The 23,857-nt window shown below is 46.4% G+C and overlaps 3 protein-coding genes across 6 annotated transcripts; 1 reads left to right on the top strand and 2 right to left on the bottom strand.

The window, feature by feature from the left end:
• The first annotated feature begins 676 nt into the window (after positions 1-676).
• Positions 677-1,491, top strand: LOC112962089 (histone H2A). Its single transcript, XM_026057974.1, has one exon. The coding sequence runs from the start codon at positions 920-922 to the stop codon at positions 1,349-1,351; it is 432 nt and encodes a 143-aa protein (XP_025913759.1). The 5' UTR covers positions 677-919; the 3' UTR covers positions 1,352-1,491.
• Positions 1,492-1,793: 302 nt separating this feature from the next.
• HMBS (hydroxymethylbilane synthase) lies at positions 1,794-13,143 on the bottom strand. Of its 2 annotated transcripts, none has more exons than XM_026057972.1 (13): positions 12,994-13,143; positions 11,164-11,236; positions 10,415-10,464; positions 10,258-10,313; positions 9,135-9,212; positions 8,203-8,280; positions 6,863-6,938; positions 6,045-6,158; positions 5,511-5,549; positions 4,112-4,231; positions 3,812-3,865; positions 3,150-3,236; positions 1,794-2,875 (listed from the first exon to the last, which is right to left on the bottom strand). In XM_026057972.1, the coding sequence occupies exons 1-13, from the start codon at positions 13,126-13,128 to the stop codon at positions 2,702-2,704; spliced, it is 1,134 nt and encodes a 377-aa protein (XP_025913757.1). In that variant the 5' UTR covers positions 13,129-13,143; the 3' UTR covers positions 1,794-2,701. The 2 variants fall into 2 exon arrangements, with proteins under 2 accessions (XP_025913757.1, XP_025913758.1); XM_026057973.1 differs by lacking the exon at positions 12,994-13,143 and adding an exon at positions 12,400-12,937.
• A 147-nt stretch (positions 13,144-13,290) lies between these two features.
• On the bottom strand, positions 13,291-23,572 carry VPS11 (VPS11, CORVET/HOPS core subunit). Of its 3 annotated transcripts, none has more exons than XM_026057991.1 (16): positions 23,387-23,571; positions 22,889-23,037; positions 22,566-22,701; positions 21,267-21,430; positions 20,918-21,165; positions 20,340-20,541; positions 19,900-20,051; positions 18,146-18,332; positions 17,555-17,698; positions 16,854-17,042; positions 16,379-16,540; positions 15,774-15,913; positions 15,261-15,463; positions 14,553-14,694; positions 14,218-14,440; positions 13,291-13,565 (listed from the first exon to the last, which is right to left on the bottom strand). In XM_026057991.1, the coding sequence occupies exons 1-16, from the start codon at positions 23,538-23,540 to the stop codon at positions 13,404-13,406; spliced, it is 2,757 nt and encodes a 918-aa protein (XP_025913776.1). In that variant the 5' UTR covers positions 23,541-23,571; the 3' UTR covers positions 13,291-13,403. The 3 variants fall into 3 exon arrangements, 2 of the variants coding, with proteins under 2 accessions (XP_025913776.1, XP_025913775.1); XM_026057990.1 differs by having other exon boundaries at positions 14,553-14,724; positions 23,387-23,570; XR_003252203.1 differs by lacking the exon at positions 13,291-13,565 and having other exon boundaries at positions 14,348-14,440; positions 14,553-14,650; positions 23,387-23,572.
• Between the last annotated feature and the right edge of the window lie 285 nt (positions 23,573-23,857).

Genomic DNA, 23,857 nt, shown 5'->3' with positions numbered 1-23,857 from the left:
CATAAGTACGCATGACACCCCTCACCCCCCAACCTTATAGTTTCTCATGCTCATTCCTCCCAATCCACTTTCCCCATCTTCGGGCCTTCTGCTAAACAACCTGTAATAAGTCTCGCATGTTCCCCTTAAAGGGCCACACAGTAAGTTTTGCATGTCCCCCAATGGTTTTTCGTGGTACCCCACTGTGAGCCCTATACCCCTGCAGGCAGGGACCCTCAGCCTGTGGGCATCTTGGGAGCCCCTGACTCACCCTGGAGGTGTCACTCCTGGAGGGGACCCAGGCCAGGGCCCAGACCCTGGGGTTGAGCACCTCCTTGGAGAGCTCCAGGAACAGCCCAGCTGTGGCAGCATCACACTGATGGGGTCACTAGGGTCCCCCACCTGCTGTCATTCCTCTGTCCCTTTGGGGTGCTGTGACTAGCCCTTATTCACATAACCTAATAGGTAACATGGTTAAAGGCCATTATCTCGCACTGATCTAAAACTATTACCTGCAGGCAACGTGCCATAGTCAGCTCTGACCAAAACAAACCCGATAAGTTTCTCCTCTCAGGGGTACTGTCGCTCGTGCTGTAAATGCTTTTGCTGCCCCAGGGCGCCACCACACGGCGCCGCGCTCCTCCCCCAGCGGCGCGCCCCAACTGCCTCCGCGCGGTATGAATTTGGCGCCTTACCTCCTTATTGGCCTGTCGCAGTCGCCAATAGACTCGAGGTGAGCGCCGTCACATCGTAAACCCGACCAGTCAGCAAAGAAGTTCTTCCGGGCGACGTACCAATAGCGAGGCGCGGTAGCGCTGTCCAATGAGCTGGGCCCTCCTTTGCCAGAGGCTATAAAGAGGCTGGGTGAGGGGGCCCCCAGCCCCATTTCGCGGCACAGCTCCTGCGCAGAGGGTGCGAGGCGACACCGTAGCGAGACGCCATGTCTGGCCGTGGCAAGAGCGGCGGTAAGGCCCGGGCTAAGGCCAAGTCTCGCTCGTCCCGGGCTGGGCTGCAGTTCCCCGTCGGGCGCGTGCACCGGCTGCTGCGGCGCGGGCACTACGCGGAGCGGGTGGGGGCCGGCGCGCCTGTGTACCTGGCCGCCGTGCTGGAGTACCTGACGGCCGAGATCCTGGAGCTGGCGGGCAACGCGGCCCGCGACAATAAGAAGACGCGCATCATCCCCCGTCACCTGCAGCTGGCGGTGCGCAACGACGAGGAGCTCAACAAGCTGCTGGGCGGCGTCACCATCGCGCAGGGCGGCGTCCTGCCCAACATCCAGGCCGTGCTGCTGCCCAAGAAGACGGGCGGCGGCGGCGCGGTCCCCGCCAAGGCCGGCAAGAAGGGCGGCGGGCAGCAGTCGCAGGAGTACTAGGGCGGGCGGCCAAGCCCCCCCCCGACGCCACACAAAGGCCCTTTTCAGGGCCACCCACATTGCTCAGCGGGAGAGCTGCGATCCGCGGGGGGAAGGGGGCGCGTCTCCGGCCCGCTGTCGCGCCTGGAGGCGGTGCCAGGCGCCGCCCTGCCCGGCCTGGGCGCCTGCCGGGCCGCGTCGCCCTCCCGGCCGCAGGGGGCGCCGCGGGGCTTCTTGCGCTCGCCCCGCGTACCGCCTCCGCCTGCGGCCCCTCGGGCGGGGGCCTGGCGGGAGCGAGGCCCGAGCACTGGCTGCCCCGGCCTCCGCGCGGGGGGGTGCGGGCACCTGAGATGGGCTGGAGGCCCGCAGCAATAACGGAGCGGAACTCTTTTTTTACGCCACCCCTGCTCCACTACAATCAAAAATACTGTAAATACAAGCGCTGCTCCCTAAAGCCACTTGCGTCCTTTAAGTTAACTGTATTTATTGGCTGTTACATTCAGTGGACGTTGCCAAGAGAATAAACAATGCTTCATTTCCAAAACAATACCCCAGTAAGATGCCATGTCAGTGTTCCTACAAGGCACTAATGCAGGAGCTCTGGAGAGAGAATCTGCAAATGGAACTGGACATGTCAACTCTTTACTATAGTACAAGGAAATAGCCAACAGTTACAGAAAAAGGCACGATAAGCCCCATTTTTTCCTCTTCAAGTTTGGATCAAAGTTGACTGGTTACTGTATATAAATGACTGTCTCAGATTACATCTATCTAGGGATAAATTAGCCATCCAGTTACTTCAGATTATAATTAATTAGTGGTTGATGGCATAGATCTGATACTTCAAACTTAATTCTTTAACTGAGACCTATGATGAACATAGTGCCCCTTTACTACGAAGAACCCTGTATTAAGAACCTAATTCAGCTCCCTTCCATCAGTCTTTCTGATGAGTGAACAGGCCCAAGGAGTATTCAAAAGATTATGCAAGTCTTATAACTACCAAAAGTACATTATTTTCTTTAGTACTGGCACAATTTAGTCTTTGATGATAATTTGTATTCAGTTCCTTATTCCTAAATGCTATAGGAGAACATTTCCCAAGTTTTTTGACTTTCTAGTGACAAAAATCAAATCATCGAAATGAGCTTCACAGAGATAGCTTGCAAGTTGGAGAAATGAAGAAAGGGATGAAATCCCTGAAAAGTTAAGTACTCACAAGTTAACTTTGTATTTCAAGTTTTTATGTCCACCCATCAGATGAGACTGATATGAATGTTTAAATAAATCCCTTCCCCCAAAGGAGGACAACCCAGTAGCTGCAGAGGCCTGAGCAATAGTTGTAGCAATCATGCCTACTGCACCACAGGTTTAGCAAGCATCATTGAGCTGCCTTGCTACACTAAGGATATGTTTAGCTCCCTTGCTCAGAAGTAAACTAGCAAGTTCAGCACCAAGGTTCTCTGCAGCTTGCTGGGCCTGACAAGGAACAGTCTTGGCTGTGATGCCAACATGCTGCACATCGTCATTTGGTCCATCTTCATTCTGCAAATACAAATATCTCAATGTAAGGCAGCAGGAAGGAGTAGGCAGTCAATTGTTTAACCCATACATAGAATTGGGTAAAATGTGTGGTCTGAAGAGTCTAGAATGGTGGTGTCCTGTTACAATTTCCAAGAATTCTTATCAGAATGGGGAGAGGGGAAGATATGAAGTTGGGACTTTGAAGAACCAGACCAAAAACAATAGATTTCAAAAGGTCTGGTTTTGTTATCCAGCTTCAGGTTTGGATTTTGAAGCCAAAATGTGGTTCACCTACCTGTTGTGGATAATTAACACTGGTCTGCATAGTCTCCTTCAGGCTATCAGAACCATCCAAGCTGTAGACTGCTCCAGTCAAATACAACTTAGAAAGACACACAGAAAGGATTAATAACATTTCAAAACAAAACAAAACACAGAAACAACCCAAGCTAAGCACCTCCTTTTAAAAAAAATATGCAAAATATACAGCCAAATCTGGAGGAGAATGCTTTCATAGCCCAGTGGGACCAGCAGGAATAGAAATTCGATAAAGCTGTAAGGAAAGCAATCCCCATTAGGGAAGATGTGAATTCCTGAGGAAAAGGCTGAATTTTTTCCCAGCTTTCCATCTTCTTAGTGATTATAGTGTTGTCTAAAAACATTGATTTTTAGGAGTCAGAAACGAGACTTTTTCAGACCTAAGGGCAACACTACCTTTAAAGAAGGAAAAGCCTGATTATAAGGGTATTTTCCAACAAACAGAGCTTCAGTGACCAGACCCATTCTCATAGCCCTACTTTGGGCACCAAACTGAAAAACCTGAATCAGGGCCCTATCTGCCCTACTTAGTTGTAAACATGTCTGCTGGAGTTAGCTTCAGCAAAGTATCAGGCAATATGCATACATTGGAACAGTTTTTCAGCAATAATCCCAGAAAAAATACAAAGTACTCCTTACCTGGCCATCTTTCAGCATGCTGCTGACTGCAACAGGAACACTACATCCACCCTCCTAAAACAGAAAGAAGCTGACACTGAGGTTCCTACCCGACACATTCAAAGCAGAAGCTTCTGCAAAATTTGTGCTGCACACAACTCTAGCTATCACTTCAGTCACTTACACACACAATCTATTTGGCAGTTTGAAGAAAGTGTTAACAGACTTACCATGCTATATTTTCAGTTTAACTGTAGCAGAGCCATATTTACTGCTCCTGCAGGATGGAAGCAAGCAGAAAAACAACAATGCCACACATACCAAATGTTTCATAAAGGCTCTCTCAGCAATGCAGCATAGCACAGTTTCTCCATCATGCAGGGCAGATACCATATTCAGTATCTCTTGGTCTTTGGCACGAACTTCCACTGCTAAGGCACCCTACAAGAAGAAAATAATAATAAAAAAAAAAAATCCTCAGCTTTATGCATATGCATCTCTGTGTGCACTCAGTGTGGTCATGAAACAAAATTCATAGGCTTGGATGCATTTCACTTGGGGAGCGAAGTTTAGCATTTATAAAAATAAAATAGGAAACAATCCACCGGTTGCAAAGGTATCTTAGAGTAGCTGCTCCAAAGAGAAGATCAGAAATTCCCTCAGCCAAGTGTTCGAGCTCATGCTGTCACCTGACATCTTTTTCTGGCCCCAAACCATGCCAGTAACTATTCCAGTTGGGACTGCACGTGTACAAACACCTACCCCATTGTCCCCTCACTACAGTACAGGAAAGGTTGGATAGAGCTAAACTCGCCAACCTTTTGTCAAGATACAGGTCAAATGCTGAATGAGTAACAAACCAGTTCTTTCCCAAACTGAAAATGAGAACGAACAAACAAACAAAAGATGAACAGCCCAATACCTGACAAACATGATAAAAATCACTATTTCAGACTGATTTTTTACAGCTTTCTCTTAAATGACTATTTCTTTACTGTCGGACCCTTTGGGACACTTTTAAAGGAGGGCTGTCATCACAGACCACCTTTTCCAACCCAGAAGTAACATGCCACCTCTTATTTGTCCACTGGTACCATATCCAGAGTGGGGAATAACTATCATATATGCAGAAACACTTGCAACCACTAGTACATAACCGTGCCACATGTTTAGCAAGTTTGATACCTGCAGTGCAACATTGTGTAAACACAGCCAGGAGGCCAGCACAGGCTGGAATGCTTTTCCCACCTAAAAACAAGTGCACTTGGAATGTGGCCAAGCCACATGCTTCAGCTCCACACTGCTGGGGTTAGGMTACCAGGAGTAAGGGGTGGGGTGGGGGTGGGGGTTGTCACAGTGCAGAGATACTGCAGTGGCTCTTCGCAACTAGCCTGCTGCAGCTCAGCACCGACCCTGCCAGGGCCTCCCTGATTTTTGCAGAGACACCCCAGTGCAAATTGTATCACACACTGCCTTTATTAACCATTTTTGCATTACTAATGACGCCTCAGCCCCCAACACCCAGGCTAGCAGAGAACTGCCCACTGTTCCCACAGTCTGCACATAAACAGTTTAACAGCCACCAAGAGAGACTGATGTAGTTCTTTGGCAACAAACAACAGAAATATTCAGCTGTTACACAGTTATCTACTCTGGCACATTGTACTGCTGTTGGCTTTCAATATGCAGTAAGGCTTCAGACACAGAAGTTGTAACATACCTGTCCAACAGCATAGAGACAATCTTCCGGGCTTAAGATCTGGAAGAAAGCAAAGTCAGACTTAATTCAGGTCGCACAGTTCAGAATAGAGAAAGTGAGAGCTCAATTCTATGTTCATCTCTAAAATCTGCTGATTGTGTGCCTGACCATGAAAATATCACCTCCTCCTTCCTGTCCCTCAGTGTTTCCATCCCTAACATGAGATAATCCACTTTCCTTCATCTGGATTGTAACATTTCATTAATTAGTTATCAAAAATATCTTGGCTGCCTACTGCTGTGTTGCTGGACACAAGTATTGTGAAGTGCTGGGAGATTATCAGATTACAAACTCTTGCTGCGCCATGGAAAGACGCATGGTAAATTTGTACTTGAAAAGAAACAAAAATGCCTGAAATGCATCAAACCACAGGCTAATGTGGAAATGGATTCAGCAGGCTGTGTGTTCCTCTGTGATGGGGCCAGCACTGGGCCTGAAAGAGAAGCAGTTAATGGTTCAGAAGAGAACGTTATTTTCTGCTCTGCTGCTCTTTACCTGGCCAATGCGATTCTCCCAGCCCATTCTCTTCAGCCCGGCAGCAGCCAGGATTATGGCACTGAAGTCTTCCTTCTCATCAAGTTTCTTCAAGCGGGTGTTTAAATTCCCTCTCTGCAGAAGTGGTTAAGCAAGTATAGAAACAGCACACAAACAGTCCTATAACCCTTCACTTGAGTGTGCCTACACAATGCATAGAGCTTGACAGCCTCCAAATGAGAATCAGTCAGGGTACCACCCTGAAGCAAGTGTTAAACACGGACAATTGTTCCATTATCTTTAAATAGAATTTTCCTCAGTGTTATGGAATATTCATTCAAGCACCGACTCTTGAAAGATATCCATGTCATTTAAGAAGGTGCATTGTTGGCACCTGACACCAACTCATTTTGCAAGGCAAGGAACTGGGTTACTAGGACCAAGATAACACTGCCTTTTACCACTAGTTCAGTGGCTCAAGTCATATCTAAGGTACTGGGGACCAAACGGCAGTTGGCCACCACTGTGACAAACACATGGTAGGCATCTGTCAAGCAGGTTTTAGAACACTTCTTACTGTGAAATGCTTCTACCTCTTCAAAGCTAGAATAAGGCCAGGCCCTTTYTTTACAGTTTCAGGAGGAAGAGGATTGAATGGGCTACAGAACATTATACACCCCTCTCAGAATACATTAGAGGAGGCAGCCTTTGGGGAAGGGGTTTGTTCTTGTAGGTCAGGCAATGAGAATCAGCCTTGATTCTAGACTTAGCATTACAGTAAGTTCTATTTTCCTTTTTGCAGCTTTATAGGCTCCCATTTTTTTGCCAGGAAAGGATACGATATCCCTGAATTCTAACTGAGGGAACTTCTTTTTGAGTTGGGCTGCTCGCCGAAGTGAACTGGTTCCAATTACACTGTCGGGAAAATCAAATCAGTGAAATCCAGAATACTCCTGCACTTACCTCCAGCCAAAGATATGTCAGAAGTTTCAAGGAAACATGCAGTGATTTTTTTTTTTTTTTTTTTTWAACTTCTAATGGAAATGAAGATCTTGAGAACCTGCCTACAATTTATATTTTCTTGGTAGAAAGAAAAACTACTTGGTGAGGTTTAGTACAAAGTCTGGCTGAAACTAGAAGGCCATTCCCAAGGGACTGATGTACAGGAGATGCTTCTGGAAGGCAGCTGTTAGCCACCATCAATGACTGATGAAACTTCATTTAAAGAGCATGACCACCTTCAACCAAGTCATCTCCATTGGCAGTCCACAAAGAAAGCTGTCACAGAGAACAGACTCATCTGTCCCAAACTGAGGCAGACATAGCCAGCCAACCTAAATGACATAAAATGAAAGAGGAGAACCTTTGAAAACAACAAAGTGCATAACTGGACACCATGGAAAGCTACCAGTCTGGACAGTAAGCATTTCCTTTCCAGAGATGTATGCTATTTGCTTTTCTTGGTACCCTGGAATCTAAGCCAGATATGATCTTCCAGCTACCCAGTTGCACAGAAGCGTGAATCTACATTTGCGACACTGCTACTTTGTTTCTTTTACTTTGTTTTTAATACAGAAAAACAAAATTTTTCTAATACAGTAATAATACTAATAATATGAGTAATTTCACTCAGCAGTCTCAGGCAAAAGAATCCAATAACCTCTATAAAGAGGCACAGAAAACTAGTCAAGTAACTCAAAACAGAGAAACTGCTCATCTCACAGAGAACCACAGGGAGGGGAGGCCAAACAAACAATGAAAAAATCAGAACTGGCTGGGTGAGAATAAGAGCAGCGTGGTTCAGGCCGGTACAAACTAAATGATGCACTGGACACGCTGTCTAGACTGCGTGCCTTCCCCTGCAGTGAGCACTATATAAAGGGTGAGGAATTCACTCTGGAGGCCATGATAAGGAAGGGTCTAACCTGAGAAAACACCGAATCTCAAGGATGGCTGGAGAGATCCAACCTCACTCAATTAGTCTACAGCACACCCACAAGACAGTGTTGCTCTTTCCAGCAAGTGAGTTCAATATAATGTACATGAAAAGCTAATTTTAGGCAACGCAGAACCACTAAAGAAAAAAAGCAAGGAGCACACCAATGTATCACCGGGAAATATCAAGAAACCCCTTCTTTCCATTTCTACACCTTACTGTCTTCCCCTTCTCTCTGCTTACCTCTTTTCAGGAAGAAGGCTAAGCATTTTCCCAGAATTTTTGGGATGAAAGACAACAGCATCATGTGGGTTTTCCCTTCTGCAAAACAAAGCAAGAGCAGAATAGCCAAGACATCATTTAACAGAAGGCTATTAAAACTTCAGCAGTTCTTTTCTCAGTCCTCACAGGAACTGTCCTCAGCTCCAAAACATGCCCCTTTATCCTTGTAAAAGCAAGGATTTCCAGCAAGCCTGCTGGCCACAGAATTCTAGGATAGCTATAGCTCTTCCACCAATTCAGAGAATAATCAGAGGGTGAACAAACTTGGAAGAGGCAGGCATAACCTGCTGACATGCTTAATCCTTACCTGGAAGAGTTCACTGAAGGATGGGGGGAAACAATATCTCCTATGGACCTTGCGCATGTCCACAGGTTCACGCTCCCTTCCTTTCCCATTTTGCCTATTTCCAAGTCAAGCAGAACGGTAACAAGCACTGTTGCAAAGTGACCTACGTGGACACCGATCACCACGTGGCACAGGAATCCAGAAGACATTTCATTAAAATGGCTTTTAATTGTTACTAAAACAAAGCAGATTTCAGCTACTGACCTAAATGAGAGAGAGGTCTTATGTGTCTGCCAAGCCTTGTGCAAGCCAGCCCTTCAGCCGCAACTGCTCCATTGCTCCCCCCAGGTTTTAAGGAAGAGTGAAGCAGCCCAACRTGCCATCTTTGTAATAGCACAAGTGTGGCAGTGAAGAAAAAGGAAGTAACTAACAGAACCGTGTAGTCAGTTTTCCTTGTAAGAGCCAGGCCTGACAGACCTGGGTTGTTTTGTTTGKTTGGTTGGTTTTTTTGTTTTTTTCCTAAACAGAACCTAATCTGCCTTTGCTTTTCTACCCACACTTTAAAATGCAGGTCCCTCAGAGAATCAAGCCTTGTGTCCACACTTACTTGCAGATAGCACCAATGGTAAACCCAGGAGGGAGAGAAGTTGGCAGGTCCTTCAAGGAGTGAACCACCAGGTCAACTCTAAAAATGAGAGGACAGTAATCAGAGTACTGAGGAGATGGTTGGGACCATGAGGTACCTACCAGAGCCCTGCAGGTAATGTACAGAGAAGTGAGAATCCACACTGGGAATTAATTTGGAAAAGAGAGAGGGATTTCAGGATTCTACAGCCAGAATCACTAGAGAACGACAGTGCAACATCAGAAAGGTCGCTTCACCTTTCTGTTCCCCCCTTTTCCCCCCCGTAAAATTAGAATAATGCCTTCCTCCCACCAGTGCTGCAAGACACTTTACAACGATCAGGTTGAGTCAGGGGAAGATGCTGGAGAAGCACACATGGAGAAATTCATTGAAAGAGTATGCAACCAGTATGTTGGCTGATATTACACTTCAAAGTGAAAATAACTGCTAGCCAAAGTACAAGCCATCTGCCTCGTTACAAGGACAATGAACAAAACCGTAAGTGATTGAGCCTACAGAATTTTTTTCACTGACTTTACTGGAAAGCGTTATCACGTGCCTATGCATAAGAGATGCAGAAGAAAGTCTTTGTTTTTAAATCCACTTTACTATGCCACAAGCACCACAGTAACTCTTCTCAGGATATTACAAAAAAGCAATAACCTCTTTCTGCTCCAATATGAGTCTGAACCGAGTTTTTCTGTAGAAGGAAGATACCGTAAAAAGCAGCACAACCTCCCCACATCCAATTCTCCAGCATGTTTATCAACAAGCAAAATTACTCAGCCAAGTGTTTTAAAAATAATGTAGTTGTAAGCAGGAAGTAGATTAGATTACATCTCCTTTGGTGCGCATGTAACACACAAATCACATAGGCAAACCAAACTAACCAGGGCACACTGTGATATGACAGCTTTGCTTCAAAATATACAGCCTAAATCTAGAGCAGGGAGTAAAAAAAGACAGTGACTTATCCAAAAAGGTCTCTTTCTTAGGCTACGACATAGCAGAGAAGGAGGAAACTAGATCACATGTGCAGCAAGCCCAGGATGTCTAAAGAGCATCATGAATGGCAGGCAACAAAGGGAAAGCATTGAGCTCTTACTCATTTCTTTCAAGGGCATTTTCCAGCTCTTTGGTGAAGAGGCTCTTCTCCCCGATCTAAACATGAATGAAGAAACATGAAGCACAATAAAAAATTTGCAAATATACCATCACATACAATTACTCTGCATTTAGAGGGAAAAAAAAAGATCCTTTACCTTGGAAAGTGCTGTATCCAAGATCTTGTCTCCCGTTGTTGACATGGCAACTGTTCAGCAAGAGAGAGCACAGGCAAAATGTAAGGCATGGTCAGCGCATGTAGGCCTGGACTAGAAATGTCTATGTAACCCATGACATGCAGTAGTACAGCGTTACACACCACTGTGTGAACACAGACTCAGGATAAACATGAGAGCAGTTCACTTCTAGGAATGCATTGTAGTGAACGCAAGCAAAAAATTAGATTTCTTTCACTATCCTGAAAAAAAAAGAAGGAAGAGAGGGCATGTTTTGGGAAAAGCCGGCTCAGTGGAAATTGTCCAGGTCTTTCTCTGAAGTGTTGGCAGATACTCAGCAGCTTTCTTCAGTGCAAGACTGGGCTCTCAGTGCTTCCTATGCTGATGAACAGCACAAGCCCCAGACAGAAAAGCATCCTTAGCACATACACTGAAGTCCAGGGTGCAGTTAGATTGATGCCAGGATCTCAAAATGTAGCAACATAATGCTATCTACATTATGTACTCAGATCCTCAACTGTTGGTAGTTTTTGAAATCCATCTTTCTTCCTTGGAAGATAGCAGCAGCAGTTGCTCGGCCACACAACCTAATTGAACTCAGGCTGGACTCCTAGATAAGTGGGGGCTAACTCTCCTCCTCCTGACAGCGCTCTACACTCGCATCTTGCACACAAAGATAACCAGCTGGCTCCTGCTGCTGTCTACCTCAGAGCAACATCCAAAAAACTTACCAATCTCATAGTGGAGGTCAGGATATAGCTCACGGAGCATCTCAACTACACTGTCAGTCTGAATCCGGGCCAGCTGCAATAAAGCAGAAAGCAAAGTTCCAAGCAAAAAGTGCATCATTGATACAGTAGCTAGAGAGGCCTTTAGCCTTCTTTGATAGTCACTCATAACCATGACATCCTCTAAAAACATAAGCATTAACAACAAGTAGCATCAAGCAAAATAGCTCATGCGTACAAACCCTTTGAATCTGTACTGTGACCAGAGCACCCACCCACACATACTAAGTGTGTGCCTGACAAGGCACAGCAAAGAGAATTCATTCAGGTAAAAATGGCAACTAGAGCAAACGACTATGTCATGTACACTCTACTTTCAGCTGTGCCGATTAAGTCAGTAGTTGTCCTCCAATCAGACATTCCATTTCTGTATGTCACCTCAGCATCTTTATGCATGGACAGCACTTACCTACTTAACTTTATGCCACCCTGTTTTATTATCTCTGTGGAAGGCCACTACTGAAAGAACGATGCTAAAGACATGTCATTATTTTATTACTTCTAAAATTAAGGCAGATCAAAGCTTACACTTTCAGATGTATATGTACAAGTAGCAGAAAGGCAAACAAAACCACCCTGCTGCCACTCACTGACAAAAGAACAAGTTGTATCACACGCTGGGCACTATAAGTTTTTTCTAGGAGCATAAATTTTACCAATGCTGCAAGTTTTGTAAAGAGCCAGTAGGATTTCACTTTGCCTGTGGAAAGTCTCTACTGCAGGCAAATACCAGTTACTCATGCTGTATAAGATCAGAGCTCTATTTAGAGGTTCTATGGACACAAGAAAGTAACAGCTCAAGTCTGGACACAGAGCAAGCAACAAGTCTTAAACCAGTAAAACACAGGAAGAACTTTTCCTTGTACGATAGCAGCAGAAGTAAGTAAAATAGAACCAGCATAATACTCGCGGAGAAACTTTCCACAAATACAAGCAGCGCTAGAGTCAAGCAACCGCAGCTGCATAAAAAATGGGTGTTTTAGTCTCTGCCGTGATGAGCTACGTAGCCTAGGGCAATTAACTTTGTTCTCAGGACTGCAGTTGCCCTAACATATAAAATGAGTATAAGTAGTTGTTTCCCTTTGTAAAGGGCCACAAGAGCCTGAGGTTGGAAACGGAGATAGCACACACACAAGGCTATATCCCTTGTCCTGAAGTCCACATATAACGCCTTCTCACCTTCACCGAAGTACAGAATTCTTCCTAGAACCTGCTACCAGGATGAATAAATTTATCGCAGAACAAAAGCCCGAGGGACATTTATCTCCCCTTGCAAGTCTGCTCCTCCCTGCCGCAGCTGGCTGGCAAAAGATACCCTCTCTCTATCTAGACACCTTCCCTCCCGGACCTTTGCGAGAGTCGAAGCAATGCGCCTCTTCTTTTTCTGCCTTCCTCTAAGAGCTGCACGAGCCCTGCATATTAGGAGGTGCACAGCACGACCCCTGTCGCCAGAGAAAGGCGCTCACACTCTCAGTCCCGGAGGAGCTGCAGGAAGGCAGCACCGCTTAGGGATACCCGTTACGCGGCTCCTAAAGGGAGAGTTCCCGAAGCTCGTTCAGAGCCCCGTTAAAGGAGCCGAAGGGCGCGGAACTTCCCTCCCGCCGCCTCAGCGCCGACGCTCCGCGGTGCAGGAGCCCGGCCGCCCCTCCCCGGCTGCCGGCGGCAGCCCTGAGGTCGGCGCTGCTCCCATTCGCGTATCGAGCTACAGGACCCCCGCCCCCAGGACGGGCCACCCCGGGCCTCGGTGGCCGCTCGCGCCGCCCCGCCGCTTACCTGGCTCCGGCGGGTGCCCACGCGGACCGCTCTGCCGCCCGCGCCCTGCGGCAACAGCCGGGTCAGCGGCCGCTCGGGCCCCCCGCGGCCCGGCCCCGCGGCCCCACTCTCAGCTGCCGGGCCCGGCGCGGCCATGGCACCCCCTCCGCGCTCAGCGCTCCCCGCTCCGCTCCATGGCGCCGCGCCCCCCGCTGTGCACGTCACGTCCGCCCCGGCGTGACGGCCGCCGCGCCCCGCCCCCGGCCCCGCCCCCGGCCAGCAACGGCCGTTCCCGCCTCCCCGCGTGACAGGCCGCTGTGCGCGCCGCTGCCCGGCAGGCCGCTTTATTGGAGCGAGGCGGGGAGGGGTACAGGTGCCTCGGGGGCGCGATCGCACACCGCGGCGCGGGGGAGCGGGAGACGCAGCCGGGGTTAGGTGCTGCGCTTGGTGTGCACGAGCAGCTCCCGCTGGAGGCCGGCTTCAATCGTTGTAGCCGATTTCCCCGGCAAGTCTGTGATGAGGGTGAGCTTGTTGAAGACGCCTCGCCCAAAGTAGTCGGCGACAACAGAGAAGCCGTCGTTTGAACATTTGAGCTGCAGGACACAAAGCGGCACAATCAAGAAAAGCCTGCAGCTAGAGCCCTTCCTTTCCTCCCTGTTCACTTCCATCCCTTCGCATTACAGATGCACTTGCACRCTTTGCAGCATTTACAGCATACAGGTATAATAGCATTACTGCATTTCTTGCATTAAGCTTTTCTGTGACTGGGACATTCAACCTTATGAACTCAGCTATTCTTGCTTTACTCTTCCATTTGAACCATGCACAGAGAAGTTGAATAGACAGATTATCCTAAGCACAAAAGCTACTGAAAACACACTGCCTGAGCTGCTCTAGTTTTTCCAAACGCATGAGCACGTTCCAGCCAATATCCCATCCTGAACATCGCTATTTAGTCCTCAGGGAAACACCGTGCAGAAGCACCACGTGTAATGCAATGGAGATGCATTGTCACATGCCAATTTAAACAGGTACTCTTCCATCTTTGCAGAGCATCAAGGAATCCTCTTACCCTATACCTAAGCCAGTCACTCCAGCTCTTAAAGTCTCATTATTCTCAGTCAATAGAACCTTGTCTACAAAGTAACTTCCTGCCCTACCCTTCTCTACCAGCCTTTGGGGCCTGCAAAGAAAGCTAAACGCTGTTTATTTAAACTTGGCAATACAGGCAGTGTGTTACCCTACCTGATGCTGAAATTGATCATGCAGATCTCTCTTCTGCTCCTGGGCTCGGATCATGTCCATCACTTTGCGATTTTCTGGCATACAAGTAGGACATTCTGAATCACTCTCAGAGTAGCTTTCAAAGCAATGCTGGTGGAAGGAATGACCACACAGGAAGTGGACTGAAGGCAGCTCCAGGGCACTGGTACAAATACTACACTTCGTCTTCTGAAAGATCTTAGGACTGAGACAATGAAAGGAAGGAGAAGGGTGGAAGAGACAAGGTATATTTTCTTCTTAATAAAGCGGAATAACTTTCTACCCTATATAAGACAAGACACCACAAAGTCCTGCACCTTGCTTTTAGCTCTTCAATCTCCTGGCGGATCCTCATGGTTTCTTCTCGGTATTTTTGAATTCTCTGCTCGTCCTGCTCAATTTGTCGGCTCTGCTTCTGCAGTTTGTTGACAAGATAATCCTTAATCACAGACAGTGTGGCTGTGGAGTTATGAGCCAGAGTCTGCACAACTGAAGACAACCAACAAGTTATTTAAATGCAGGCAAAAAGCTGCAGCTACATCAGTCTTACCTGGATGGACCACTTTCTTTTAAGAGGTCACTTACAGGCAAAGAGGTTCAGTATTTCTACTGAATCACAAACCTCATTTAAAGACTGTTTAAATTTGACCATTTGAGGGCCACAGCAACTAATGCGCTTCCAGAAACAGGTGACTGGGAGCATGTTTGGATAGCTCAGATCAAAGGGACAAAGCACAATTAGATCAGATTCTATTTCTACTTCCCCATCAATCCACTGCGGGAGTTTTGGCAAGTCCTTCACCTCCTCACACTGACAGGACAGAAGATAGAGATGCACAGGCATCTGTGTGTTTGAAACTGCAGATCTTTGTCCCCAGTTAGGGAGCTGTCACTAGCATCACTGTTCCCTATAGTGCAGGTTAGTAATTTGAGTGGTGGGCTCAAACTTCATTGATACCTCTCAGACTTCTAGTTTACACAGAGTGCTATAAACCATTTTTTTTGGTGCCACATCTCAGTATTACCAAGCAGCGGAGGCATAAGATTCTTGCTCTCAATGTGTTTCAGCACTGCAGCAATATACTCCTTACAGTCCTCCTCCTTCCGTGCAAAGTAGCCAAGAGCCTGTTCCCAGAGGCAAGCCTCTTGGTCTCCATACAGCTCGCACACCTCAATGACCTTCTTGTACTGCTCATTCTGCATGTGGTAGTGCATGATCTGTTGGAAACTAAAGGAGAAGGAAGCAGATCAGCTATACAATCACCTCACTTTTTGAATTGTTATACAGACCTAAAGTTTTCACCCTGCCATGCAATCCCCACACATTGCCACAAAAGCCAAGACTGGTCCGTCATTCATTCTCTACATAGATGCCTTGCTTTAACAATAGGAGATTTTCAGCTGAGCCATGATCTACAGTTCCCGTCTTGAGATACTCAAGAGATTTTTTCACTCTTCTAGGGCAGGAAGGCTTATTTATGGCTCAGCTATCCCCATGGCGGGGGAAGAAAAAACATGGGGAGAAGAGCAACACTTACAGTTTGCCCTGTTCATAAAGGTAGAGGACACCATCCTTGAAATTGTGCATCTGACATAAGACCAAGGCCTTGTCAAAGACTGTTTTGAACCTTCCACTCTTCAGGAGGGTGATGGCTTCATTGTGCAGCTTCTCCTTTATCTACAGAGAACCAGGGTGGGGCAGAACAAATACACACATACACTGTTTTGCACTAAGACCCGATGACAAGTTGTAGCTCTTTAGAAGATAAAGAAAGCTCTCCTATTTACCCTCTAGCCCTATTAAGCAAACAGGACATAGTTTCTTTGGCCCAAATAACCAATATTCTCAGAGGCCAAGGCAAGCCTAAACAGCTTATTTTGTGGGATGAGGTACCTGCTCACAGGGGCTGTATTCTCTGGAATCCATGCTTAAATGAGACCCACAGAAAACAAGCCCAGCCTTATTAAAAGGAGTCCTCTCCCAGATAGCAGACTGCTTTCCCATTTATTTGTCCAGGACAGCATATGTATTGCTTCATGTTAACACCACCCACGTGGAAAGGTTACAGGTCAGCAGGAATGAAAATAGGTTCACCAGACACCAAAGTTCCCTCTCAAAATACAAAGTTGGAGGAGTTCAAACCTGTTCATCTTGTTCATGTGCCCAGTTCTGAAGCTGAAGTTCCAGCAATGTGTCATAGACACCTTGTGGGGAGTCAGACTGCACTTCAGTCATGTGCTCCAGAAAAGCCTTTAATTCTCGGGAGTTGTTTGCAAAGACTGGAATGAACTCCTCAGAATTAGCCTGTAATACAGCCCAGAAAAAGATAAGCACCCAGACCAGCCACAGCCAGACAGGTGCTTCTTTCCCAACACGTAGGGTGCTCATTTCCAGCATCTCTGACACGAGAGAAATACTCAGTACAGAATTCTAATTAATGCCAAAATCAGTGCTGAGCAATAGCATCAGGGAGTCTCTTATCTCTGGTGGTAACACCAGGGCAGGTCTTCTCATTACGTTTAAGACATCAAGGCTGCACCAGAAAGCATGTGGGAGCATCCACTGGCTGCAAACCTGCTACTCTAGAGCAACAATGCCCCGTCAGTGCAAAGCATACCTTTTTTCCTTCCAGAATCCCAGGGCCTTCTTTGTCTCCTGATGGCTGGTAATCAGTGCACAGTATCTTCAGCAACTCTGTGGTCTCATTAGGAACATGATGCATCAGGATTTTACCATACCGCTTCATGTTGCTCTCTGCCTGATCAAAAGGCAGCTTTCCAATGTACCCCAAAGCCTCCTGGTAGTTCTGTGGGGGCAGCCAGCAAGAATCATGAGACACTGGCACCTGTTATCCACGTCGAGGTTACACCTCTACTTGGGTCACAGAGAGCATTGAAGACGTGCTGCAAGTATACCATGAAGGTATACTTCATTTTTGAATTTGCTCTGAATTACCACTTAGTTCACTACTCCTGCTGATTTTCCTCCTCAGGGAGGAAAATTGGCCATTGTCCCGAGGAAGACGACGGTGATTTAGATCAGTTTGTCACTAAAGCTCCTCCCTTCTCTTAAGTGGCTCTGTAAAAAGTCATCTCTGAGACAGAACAGTTAACCCTTCTGATTTCCACCCTCAGAGTCTACTGTACATGCCAGAAGCAGAGAACCGATGCATAAGCAATAGCAGGTGTTTTCATTGCCGCCTGAATAGTCCTAGAGGGGTCCATATCCATGGAGTCCACAGAATAGTCCATAGAGAAGTCACACCTCTGACAAATTGTATTCTCACCAGTAAGAACATGAGCAATGGCACCTCCTCACCTTGATGTCCTCTAGCTGGATTTTGAGGTACCATTCATGATGCGCATGCTTCTCTGCCAGGTACACAGCATGGGAGTAGTAACCTGCTTGACGAAGCACCTTGATTGCTGTCTCCACATCAAAGCGGACCTCACTCTCACTAGTCTACGAGAACAGAAGCAGAAAGGCAGCCCCCTCATTATTCCCACAATCCACAAGTAGCAATCATTTATGTAGAAGGAGGAAAACCAAAGCAACAACAACTCAGCACCTCTCATACAAGGGAAAGGTCACTCATGCAGAAAGGAGATAGTTCAACCACCTCTCAGTAGATTGCTAGTCACACTGGCCAAAGCCAGCACACTCCAAACTTAAAAGGCAAGCCAGCCAAATCCAGAATGAAGCTGAGAGCTTGGAAATAAAGGAGCAAAGAGAAAGGTACTGAGGAACGAGTCTCATTCTGTCTGTCCTTCCCCCTCCCCTTTTTTTTTTTTTTTTTAAATAAATACAGCCCCCCCCGGAACCAATTTACTCTGTCACCACTACCGCTTTTCAATTATCATGGTAACCTAACAAACTTTGCATTATTAATAGTTCACCTTCCACAATTACCTTGATGAACTCCTCCAGTTTGGAGCTGTCTTTGAGTTTGGTATAACAGTTCAGCAGAAGTGTGGTATGGTCTGCATTGGCCAGGGACTGCAGGTGTAGAGTCTGCAGATAAGCAGTGAGGTTGTGTATACGCTGAGCATCCAGGAACTTCCGAATAACATAAGACGGCTCCAACTTCCCTATAGTTCTGGGAGGGGAAGAGTCATTGCACAAGAGTCCAGGTACCCAATGAGTCACAAATGGAGAAATTAATAATGGAGCAGGCAGAACAATTTCAGCAGACACTAACCCATTAGGGACCACCCAGCTACATATCAGAAGAAACAACTAGTTATGGCATAACCAGACCACCTGTATGCACATCTGTATGCATCATCTGTATGCATCTGTATGCACAGTGAAACAAACAATCCCCTCTAAAACAAAGCCTGCAAATTGGAATGATGGTGGCAGCACATGAGGGGTTAATGATCCTTTAAAGAAAAGGTGAGAAGGTAGACCACACTGACCACAGCTAACTGGGAAGCCCAAAAAGGGGAACAGCAGCCACATTTTCCTTAATTTCAGCCACATACTCAAAGTCTTACATTCAAAACTCTTGCTGACATCTGAGCAGTTTAGCCACAGTTACCCTGACACTTAACACAAGTCCACAATAAAATACATGCCAACTCTCACCAAAGGTCAAGATTCCAGACAGCAAAGTTTCAGTTATACATGAATAGTGCACTTCATAGAGTTTTAAAGAGACTAAACATGAAGTTGTTAGTAAGCCCCAAAACAGCATTAGAAGCTTTATAAAACCTGAGAAGTTTTACAACAGACTTCAGTTAATCTGTTTGAGCATTTTCCAAGACTGCCATACCTGATCAAATCACATCATCCATCTTATCTACTGTCTTGGCTCTGACAACAGCCAGTAGTTAGTATTTCCAAGAAAGATACAAGAAAAGCAACAGAAGAAAATTTCATCCTTGCCTCCTGTAATAGCTGTAAGGCTAAGCAAGTGTACTACATGGTTTTCTTGTCAGCTCTTCAAAAGCTTTGCCTACATTTAAATACCATTTTTTCCAGATAGTGTTGGAGGCTACATGAGTACCCAATTATGCCACGATTTGCAAAGAAAGTTAATGTTGGGTTATCAGAATTCTATTTTTGCATTGCATGAAAAATTTTTTTCTTATCAGTCAACTAACATACCATCTTGAAATTACACCAAATTGCTTCCCCTTCTGCTTTGAGATAAGAACAGATGGTCCTGAACCACCCTCTCTCTATTACACCTTACTTGCATCATGTTAGCATTTACTCTTTTCCTCAGTAGGACACAAAACCTCAACTTTTATATTTGCCCCAGTGGATAGTCTTACAGACCCTTAATCTGGTTTGTCATGTTTCTGTGAGCCTCTACAGTTTCAGTGCGCTTTTGGACACAGGATAGCTGAAATGGTGCACACAATTCCAGACGAGACAATCCTTTGTTTATATCAACATTATTAGGCCCCATTCCACTCTTATATGTGGGTTCATAATCCATGTTATGATACAAACAAAGAGACATTTACACTAAGGTGTAGGCAGTGATTTCCAAGTAACTCTTCTCAGACTTGTAATCTGACTAACATGCCTCTCTCTAGTGGTAGAACCCTTCACCTTGAGTCAATGTCTTTTTTTCCCGGGCTGAGACAAATATCAAGGCCTCCGTAGCGCCTATCTGTACCACATTATCTTGGCTCCACACAACCCCTGCTTACCGGATATACTGCTGGATGGCTCCATCATGGTTCCCTTTGTTGTACAGATGATCTCCATATTGCCGGAAAATCTCTGACAAACCGTCACTATCCAAGTGGTGACTCTTGGCCAGGTTAATAGCCATTTCAAATAAGTTTTTTCTGAATAACATCTGTTAAATATGGGATAACAGCAGCATGAGGGAAACATCACCTCCCAAAACAAGGTTAAAACATGCCTGGAAAACAAGTTTTTTTCTTCTTTTCGGTGCTGCACATGTAAGTACATGCAGGATTTTAAATATCAAACGCTTACAACATTGGTTATGCAGAGAAGCCATCCGGTCATTTGTTATGTTACTCACTTACATGAATGCTGTCTCTTCAACTTTTCAATTTGTGAAGGCAGTACAATTTTGCAGACATAAGGCAGAGACTAATAACAAAACAGATTTACATGCCTCAAGTTTGGTCTGTGTATCCTTCTCCTGCAGGACATGGATCTTCCCGTCTCTGGTCAGTACATACAGAGACCCCCACTCCGCTAAGACATCTACGATATCATCAAAGATTGAGCTGTATGCAATGAATTTGTTGCACAAGTCATAGATATTCAAGATTTGTTTGTCTGAATTCTGTGCCTCACTCCCAGCAAACTCTGACCTGGAGAGCAGAAGAAAGCTTTAGAAATCCAGGAGAACATAACTTGATTGCTTTTGATACCTATGCAAACTAGGGACGCCCAGAGAGAAAGACAAGCGGGTTTCATTCAGACAATTAAACTAAGTGGGCCCATACTTATGCAGGAATTCCATCTGTGCATTAGACAAATTCATACAACTGGAAAAAAATCCCATCGGTTCAGCATACTTGACTGTGCCACTCCCTCAATAGAGATTAATGATGTGTGGGGTTTGGATGAATTTTGACAGCCTCTGACAAAGTTGCAATCAGCCCCTACAGTGAAGCCTCCCAGGGAAGAAGGGAAAGCAGGAAGCTGCAAAAGTGAAATGAACTCATCTGTTCCAAGGAGCCCTACTTCGGAGAAGTCTTTCGGTCCTTGGAGACAATGATGAGGTACCCCCGATACCAGTGAACAATTAGCTTTTGTCCCTCGAAGGCAAAGCATGGGCCACGTTCATCTGGTTGGTAAAGGTACACACATTCGTTTCCCGCCACAATGAACTGGAGATCCTGGGAGGGGTCGCTGAGRGAAGAACAGCGCAATCCACAACCATGAGTGTCCAACTCCAGATGGGGATAATCTTTCACTGAAAGTGTGTAAGACTACAGAAGAGATACAAGATTTTGGGAATCACTTTGAACTAGACTCTGAAGCCAATGCAATTTGCAAGTCAGATTCTCATTTTTAATAAGTAACTTCCCACCTGGATGTTCTCTGTGGTAACCACAAACAGATGTGTTGTTTTGCCAGACTGTCGGAAAGCAAGGCCAGTAATCGGGTAACTGCCCTCATGGAGAATCTGGGTCTTACTATGCCGGTCTCGAGTGATGTCTCCTTTTGTAAGTACAACACTCCCATCTGCAAAACCTGGTGAAGGGGACAGACAGAACTGTTTACTCATATGGCCCACTTGAAATATTATCCAGCGTAACTTATGGCAGCTCTGGTGAGCGACAACACCTGCTAACCAACAAGATATTAAGGAATGGGATTGCCGCAGGTTCTCACTTCACAGAAGCATGTACCAGACTATCCCTGATTAGTCTTATTACAGTCCATAGCTGTCTCCTAGCTGCACACATGATGCCATTTTTCAGTGACATTCAACTTGTCTTCCCCATGCAAACTTCACTTGCAGGTTATTTTCCTTTGTTCTTTTGTATTTATTTATTTATTTTTTAAAAAAGAACAGCTATCTCATCCACCAATTGTAACTATCAGTTTAATTAATTTGCTCATTTAAAATATACAACAAACTCAAAAAAACCCTAGAGGGAGAATTCCTAAAACTTTAAAACCTAAATTCTTAAAGCCCTAGAGGGAGATTCCTAAAACTGAGTAAAACGTTAGGTTTCTACAACTTACTTAGGGTTCTGATCCTGCAAATTGTTTCAAGGGAAAAGGCCACAATACACATATGGAAACTCTGATTTCAGTGCAGGGATCAACCCACAGAAATAGCTTGTAGCCTCACAACCCTTACTGGTCTTACTCTGTCAGTGTTTAAGGAACAAATACTATAAAGGAGGGTTTAAATCCAAGCAAAAGAACTAAGGGGGGTTTTGTGTTTGTTTGTTTTTTGTTGTTTTTTTTTTTTTAAGATTTCTACAGAGTGACTAAGAAACAAACATCTCTGCAATCTTAGGTATCATGCAATCCATGATTTTTTTCTGTGTCACAACAAAAGCTAAATTTCATAATAAGTTCATTAAATTTGAAACCCTACTGATTTATAGGGAAAAATTACATCAGTTAAGAATACATACCTCTCTTCTAAATATCAAAGTTAATACAGTAATATATATAGATGCATGCTAAACATACACATTCATCTTCTCAAGCTCTCCAGCAGTGCGAGACACTATCTCTGCAAGTAAAAACTGTATGAGAATAAAAAAAAGCCAGAATGCTCAATGCTGACTTTTTGTGTTATCCATCCATTCTCCCTACATCTTAGTATCATAAGATTTTTCTTTAACTACTCCTGTTAAATTTTACTTACCGATAGCCATGAAATTAAGATTCTCATGGACGGTTAGGCAGGATACAACTGTGGGCTTGTTACCCGGTATTGCTGGAAAAATCCGTGTGCAAAGAGGATTACCACCATCTCGTTTCTCCAGGTTCCACACTTTAACCTACAAACAAGAGAGGAGGCATAGACAAAAGGGCAGGTGTTAGGAAGTCAAGAATGGACACCAAAGTTCACAGAGCCAAGGATCAGTGAGTTACTTAAGAAAAGAAGCCTCTGCCAAAGTAATCACAATAGTCTTTATAAAGATTCATAATACAAATGAGCTTTCCTCTCTTAGCTGTTTGACTTACCAAAGGATTAATACCCTCTTCATCCTCACCAACAGAAACCAAGATACTGTGTTGCTTCAGCTGGTACAGGTGTGTTACCCTTAGCTTGTAAGCCTGGAAACTAGTAAGCTGAAGGGAGCGGGGCAAAAACCAGATCTGACCTTCCATATGTAGATCACAGTTAAGGTACACCAAGACAAAAACACACCTCCAGGCATGTCATAACCCAAACCTTCACGCTTCCCCGTTGCTGGCCCCTACCAAGCTTACAGTAGGTGCACTGCCTGAGGGTAGCCAAAGGGCACCGCACATCTAGCAGCAGTTCTGAGCGCGCAGGGGCCGCAGAAGTGCAGAGAGCCGCCGTAAGCCCGAGGCTGCTGTGCCCCGAGCCTGCACGGGCCGCCCCCACCGGGGCAGCGCCAGCCCCCGCGGGGCAGCCCGGTCCGCCGCGCCCCCAGCCCCGACCCCCGCGCAGGCCGCAGCGCCCGGCAAGGCGCCTCTCGCCGCCGCCCAGGATATCCCCGAACACGAGGCTGCCCCTGCCCGAGTCGCAGACCGCGATGCCCGGGGGAAGCACGAAGGGCTTCGCGCCAGCCCCGTCGGGCGCCGGCGGCTCCTTCACCGCCTCCCTGTCGAAGAAGACGAAGCGGCGCCACTGCAGGTAGGCCGCCATCTTGGGGCCGGACCGGGCCCTGGGAGGGGTCACGTGGGCGACGCCCCGCCCCTCAACTCTCACGTGACCGGCGGGTCAGGGGGCGGGCGCGTGCGGGTGCACGCCGCGGCTCGGACTGCGCATGTGCGGCGCGCGAGCGCACGGCTGCGCGCGCGCGGGCGGGGCCGTAATGGTCGCGCGGGGGGCGCTCCGCAGCCGGCTCGGGCGAGGGGCCGCCGTCGCGGAGCCCGGTGAGTCCCAGCGCGCGCCTGGCGGCCGCTGTGCCCGACGGTGAGCCGGCCCGGGGAAGGTTTGCCGGACATGCTGGGCTCCACTAA

The sequence above is a fragment of the Apteryx rowi genome, unplaced genomic scaffold (assembly GCF_003343035.1).
Source record: "Apteryx rowi isolate R43461 unplaced genomic scaffold, aptRow1 scaffold_141, whole genome shotgun sequence".
Classification (NCBI taxonomy): Eukaryota; Metazoa; Chordata; class Aves; order Apterygiformes; family Apterygidae; genus Apteryx; species Apteryx rowi.
Note: the sequence above shows the minus strand (reverse complement) of the source record. Positions and strands in the feature narration are given on the sequence as shown.